The sequence below is a fragment of the Phaethon aethereus genome (assembly GCF_964289735.1).
Source record: "Phaethon aethereus genome assembly, chromosome: 2".
Classification (NCBI taxonomy): Eukaryota; Metazoa; Chordata; class Aves; order Phaethontiformes; family Phaethontidae; genus Phaethon; species Phaethon aethereus.
The window spans coordinates 916863-922495 of record NC_138582.1 but is presented as its reverse complement, the minus strand read 5'-3'; the positions used below and the strand labels follow the sequence as shown (position 1 = coordinate 922495).

Below are 5633 nucleotides of genomic sequence, written 5' to 3'. Positions count from 1 at the left end.
CAGCCCTGGAAACATTCCAGGTCAGCTTGGAAGGGGCTCTGAGCAACCCGCTCAGGGGCTTGCCTAGCTGAAGATGTCCCTCCTCATGGTAGGGTGGTTGGACTAGATGAGCTTGAAAAGTCCCTTCCAAAGCAAACTATTCTGTGATTCTAAGCCAGTCCTGAACCCCTGTTGGGAAATGACACATTGTTCCTCCTCCTTCCTTTCCTCCTTCCTTTCTGTCTCTTTTGCATATTCCAGCTTTCCTTTCGCCTTCACTCAGCCTATTTCTTGTTAGTGTTGGAGAGTGGTGCTGGGAAGGAAGTTGGTTAAGAGTGTGCTGATAAGGGCAGATTGCATCAGAGGCACGGCCAGATGAGCATTACTGTACCCCAGCCTGTGTTTGGCCAACTGAAGGGCTTATGTCATGAGCTGAAAGGCAGACTTGTTCCAGTCTGCTGTTGGTGACATGCTTCCCAGAAGAGCTCTTGGCACCTTGGGGCACTCACCCACAGTTGTCGGCAGCAATCTCTCTGGTTGTATTGCGATGTCACGGCTTTGCCAAGCACGAAGTAGGCTGATCACAAGACTGCTGCGCACCCACGCAGATGGCCTCTTGAGCCCTGGCTTTGTGCCGGGTGACGTTGAAGACCCTCAGAAGAAGAAATGTACAGCAGGCGTGTCACGCTGGAATACAGGAGAACTTTACTGAGGCAAAAAAGTGAAAAGGCAGGAGCGCCACGGCGGAGTGCACCAAACTGAGGTGCAAATAGGGAGGCCACCAGCCGAGGTCATTCGTGTGCAGTAGCTTTTGCCAGAGCCTCGAGGTCTTCTGGCCCTGTGGCTGGAACGGCACACCAGATTTTCCCAGTGGCCTTTGTCTTGTGAGATGCTGGATGCATCACAAAGTGATGGAAACAGCAGAAATGGCGAAGCAAAGAAGGAAGTGGGCAAAGAGGAGGAGATACACGGGCCATGTATGCAGGCAGCCCAGGCTGGACCCCTTCCCTGCTTGCGTGGTGCCTTGAGAGGAGCAACCGTGGACGGTGAACACATGTGCCAGGAAGGGGCTGGAATTGCATAATCAGTCCCCACCGTGGCTTCCAGGGTCTGGGTGGTGGCTGTCAGGGGTGGTGTAGAAGGCCTTGGCAAGGGTAGCAGCCTCTTCTGCCACTGAAGCAGCCCCGGCCTCCAAAGCCGTAGCCGTAGACCAGCTAGACCTGACCAGCCTGCCAGGCCTGAGAGGAAAGGGGGGCCTCTCACCTGCAAACCACAGCACACGAATGTCACAGGGTGACCTCACTGACGACACCCCACCACTCCTATGCTTTGGCCACGTATGAACAATGCCCTGACATGCACTTTCCATGCAAATCCTCCCGAATACCGACTCTCACTTAAAAGCTGCCGCCAGGGCATGATAGACGTGTCCGGGAGAGGAGGACATGAAAATGGAGAGTTGTGGGAAGGAAAACACACCCCAGCTCATTACACACGAGGCTGTGGCATGCGAGAGCTGCTTGCCGCAAAGGGCCGTCATGCGCAAAGGCTGTGTCACTTCCTCGGGCGTTTGGGGACCAGCATAAAAGCCCGCCCGGCGCCTCTCTCCCTCACACACTTCTCCTGACGCCTTCTCCTCCACGCTCAACCAGGTGAGCTTGAACCCCCTTCCCCTTCGTCTCCTGTCCTACCTGGCCTGCCTCCTCCAGAACCCTCTGCCCCCAGCCTCAGCAGCCCAGACGCCTCCCCACCGCCACGCTCCCCACTGCCCCACAACAGGCCTCCTCACTCCCTTGCCCTTCCTCAACACCGCCCGTCGCACCCCCGCGCCCCTCCTCCTCCTCAACAGCCTCTCTTCCAGGGCCCCACCACACCACACACATGGCCTGCTACGACCTCTGCCGCCCCTGCGGACCCACCCCGCTGGCTAACAGCTGCAACGAGCCCTGTGTCAGGCAGTGCGAGGACTCCCGCGTCGTCATCCAGCCTTCCACCGTGGTGGTCACCCTGCCAGGACCCATCCTCAGCTCCTTCCCCCAGAGCACCGCCGTCGGATCCTCCTCATCGGCTGCCGTGGGCAACGAACTCAGCTCCCAGGGAGTGCCCGTCTCCTCCGGCGGCTTCGGCTACGGCTACGGCTTAGGAGGCCTGGGCTGCTTTAGTGGCCGAAGAGGCTGCTACCCCTGCTAAGGGCCCTCCACAAAACCCCTGATAGCCACCCCCCACACCCGGGAAGTCACAACACAGATGGAGGACGCACATCAGGCCCTTCCTGGCACGTGGGTTTGCCTTCCACACTTCCTCCTCTCAAGGCACCAAGCAAGCAGGGAAGGGCCCAGCCTCGACTGCCCCGACACATGGCCCAGGTACCTCCTCCTCTTCTGCCACTTCCTTCTTTGCATCGCCCCTTCTGCTGTGTCACGTACTCCCTGCTGCAAGCACATTGGCCAATGGTCGCCCTACGTGTACCTCAGACCGGCTGCCTCCCACTCGGCCCTCCTGCCTTTTCACCGTGTTTTTCCCTCAATAAATTTCTGCATCCCAGCCTGGGGCGCCTCCACGTCCTTTCTTTTCCCCAGGCTCTGCCAACTTCACCCAGCACAAAGCCGGCTCTCGAGAGGCCATTGGGTTGGTGGAAAAGGGCCACGCGGCCTCTCTTAGGAAGTGTGTCCCCAGCAACACCACCCACTGGAAGCTGGGAGGGGACACAGCCAGGACAGCTGACCCGGGCTGGCAAAAGAGATATTCCCTACCAGACTATGTCATTCCCCGTACATAATGTACGTTATGGCCTCAAGTTGCGCCTCATTATGGCCCAGTACATTATGGCCTCAAGTTGCGCCAGGGGAGGTTTAGATTGGATATTAGGAAAAATTTCTTCACTGAGAGAGTGGTCAGGCATTGGAACAGGCTGCCTAGGGAGGTGGTGGAGTCACCATCTCTGGAAGTGTTCAAAAAACGTGTGGATGTGGCGCTTCACGACATGGTTTAGGGGACATGGTGGCGCTGGATTGATGGGTGGACTTGATGATCTTGAAGGTCCTTTCCAACCTAGTGATTTTGTGATTCTGTGATAAACTGGAGTTAGCCGGGAGGCGGGAATCGCTGCTCAGGGATGGGCTGTCGATCACCGGGTGGTGAGCAATTGCTGTATTGGGCATCACTTGTTCTTGTCATTCCTTCATACGTATTATTCTTCTTGTTAGCGTTGTTGTTTCCTTCTCTCTTGCTGTCCTATTAGACTGCTTTTATCTCAACCCACAAGTTTTTCCCAATTCTCTCCCCCGTCCCACTGGGGGAGGGGGGACTGGGCGAGCAGCTGCGTGGTGCTTAGTTGCCGGCTGGGGCTAAACCATGGCAGCTGGCCCCTTCCTGGCTCCCTTGCTCGCTGTCTGGAGAGCAGGAGTGTGGCCCAAAGCCCAGTTGGAGGCAAGTCTCAAGTGGTGTAACCCAGGGCTCGGATCCGTGGGGCCAGCACTGTTCAATATCCTGATCAGTGACTTGGGCTGTGGGGTGGAGTGCCCCTTCAGCAAGTTGACAGATGATAATCCTCATTTTAAAAGGTAAAAGCGGAAGGCCCGGGTTAACTACCACCCAGTCAGTGTCACCTCTGTGTTTGGCAAGATCATGAAGCAAATCCTCCTGGAAACCGTGCCAAGACACGTGGAAAATGGAGAGGAGATTGCTGACGGCCAACATGTCTTCACGGAGGTCAGATGGTGTCTGAGAAATTCAGTGGCCTTCTACAATGGACCTACAGCACTGGTGGGTAAGGGAAGAGCAACTGATGTCATCTACCTGGACTTGTGGAAATCATGTGATACCGTCCCACATAACACCCTTGTCTCTAAACTTGAGAGATGAGGATCTGTTGGGTAGACCACAGAATCGTTAAGGTTGGGAAGGACCTTCAAGATCATCAAGTCCAACCATTAATCCAGCGCCACCATGTCCCCTAGTACATGTCCTGAAGTGCCACATCCACACATTTTTTGAACACTCCCATGCATGGTGACTCCACCACCTCCCTGGGCAGCCTGTTTGTCCTGGTTTCAGCCAGGATAGAGCTGGTTTTCCTCACAGAAGCTAGTGTGAGACTGTGTTTTGGATTTGGGATGAGGAACTGTTGATAATGTGCTGATGTTTTGGGTTGTTGCTGAGCCGTCAAGGACAGTCCAGCTTCTTGTGCTGGCCTGCCAGCGAGCAGGCTGGGGGTGCACGGGAAGCTGGGAGGGGACACAGCTGGGACAGCTGACCCAGGCTGGCCAAAGAGATATTCCATACCATACGACGTCATGCCCAGTACATAAACTGGAGTTGGCCGGGGGGGCGGAAATCGCTGCTCGGGGACGGGCTGTCGATCACGGGGTGGTGAGCAATTTCTGTATTGGGCATCACTTGTTCTTATACATTCCTTTGTTGGTATTATCATTATTGTTCCCTTCTTTCTTTCTGTCCTATTAAACCGTGTTTATCTCAACCCACGAGGTTTTTCCTAATTCTCTCCCCCGTCCCGCTGTGGGAGGGAGAGTGAGCGAGCGGCTGCGTGGTGCTTAGTTGCCGGCTGGGGCTAAACCACGACAGTCCTTTTTGGCGCCCAACGTGGGGCCCGAGGCTTGAGATAATAACGGTTGCAGGTCACAATATCAGTTTGATTTGCATCATGCTCTCGTCTTTGCTGTACATGTTAAGGATCGGTGTTGGTTTCTGCGGGCTGCTGTACTCTGCAATGATTAGTAATGTCTCGCCTGTGAATTTTGTTTTTAGAGCAGTGACCTTGAGCTTAATGTGGTATCATCTGAGCTCTGTACTAAAGCCGTTACTGTATTTTGGCTACAGTCTTGTGGAGACGATTAGCAATTATACTTCTGCCTCTGAAAGGTTTTTTATGGAGGAAATGCAGAATGGTACCTTTGATACCCTCTATCATAACATTTCCTCCTTCATCACAATAATTTTTCAGTATTTTGAACACCCTTGGCTGGTTAAAATACCTCTATTGCTACTTCTGGGGAACATGGTTTCAGTTTTGTCTAAGGTTGGCAAGCAATTTAAGAATATCACCCGGAGATCTGCCCCAAGGCTGGATAGTTATGAATGGCAGGGTGTGTGGAACAGCATGGGCAAATGCCTGGGGCGGTGGGCACCTCCGGTGTTTTGGAGCTTCACTCCCGAACAAGTGCAGAATCCTGATAAACTAGCAGAATATCTGGAAGAAGTATGCTGTCAGCCTGGCAGCTCCAAGGAGACACAAATCATTGCCATGTGCTGGGGCCTGGCCCATGCCTACCGAACCCTATTTAACACTGTGCAAAGGGGAGAGGGGCTCTCTGGGTCTGATGGCAATGTGGCAGGCACTGTGACTACTCCAACGTCTGTAGCAGGCACTGTCACTACTCCAACCCCCACGGCGGGCACTGCCACTACTCCAACCCCCACGGCGGGCACTGTAGCTACTCAGACTGTTGCAGCTGAACCAGAGGACCAGCCCATCCCGGTATCAGTTGCCCCTGTACAAAAGAAGAAATCTTGGAAGCGGAAGTCAGCTCGTTTAGTAAGGGAGGAGGAAGATCCTGCTAAGAAGGAGCCAGAGGAAGAGAGTGAGGAGGCAGAGTGCTCTGAAGCAGGGCCATCACAAGCACGGAAGAGGGAAG

The 5633-nt window shown here is 54.5% G+C and overlaps 1 protein-coding gene across 1 annotated transcript; it reads left to right on the top strand.

The window, feature by feature from the left end:
- Nucleotides 1-1860: 1860 nt before the first annotated feature.
- Nucleotides 1861-2267, top strand: LOC309417182 (feather keratin-like; the record flags this gene model as incomplete). Its single annotated transcript, XM_082014633.1, has 1 exon — nt 1861-2267. The coding sequence occupies one exon, from the start codon at nt 1861-1863 to the stop codon at nt 2167-2169; it is 309 nt and encodes a 102-aa protein (XP_081870759.1). The 3' UTR covers nt 2170-2267.
- Nucleotides 2268-5633: the final 3366 nt, after the last annotated feature.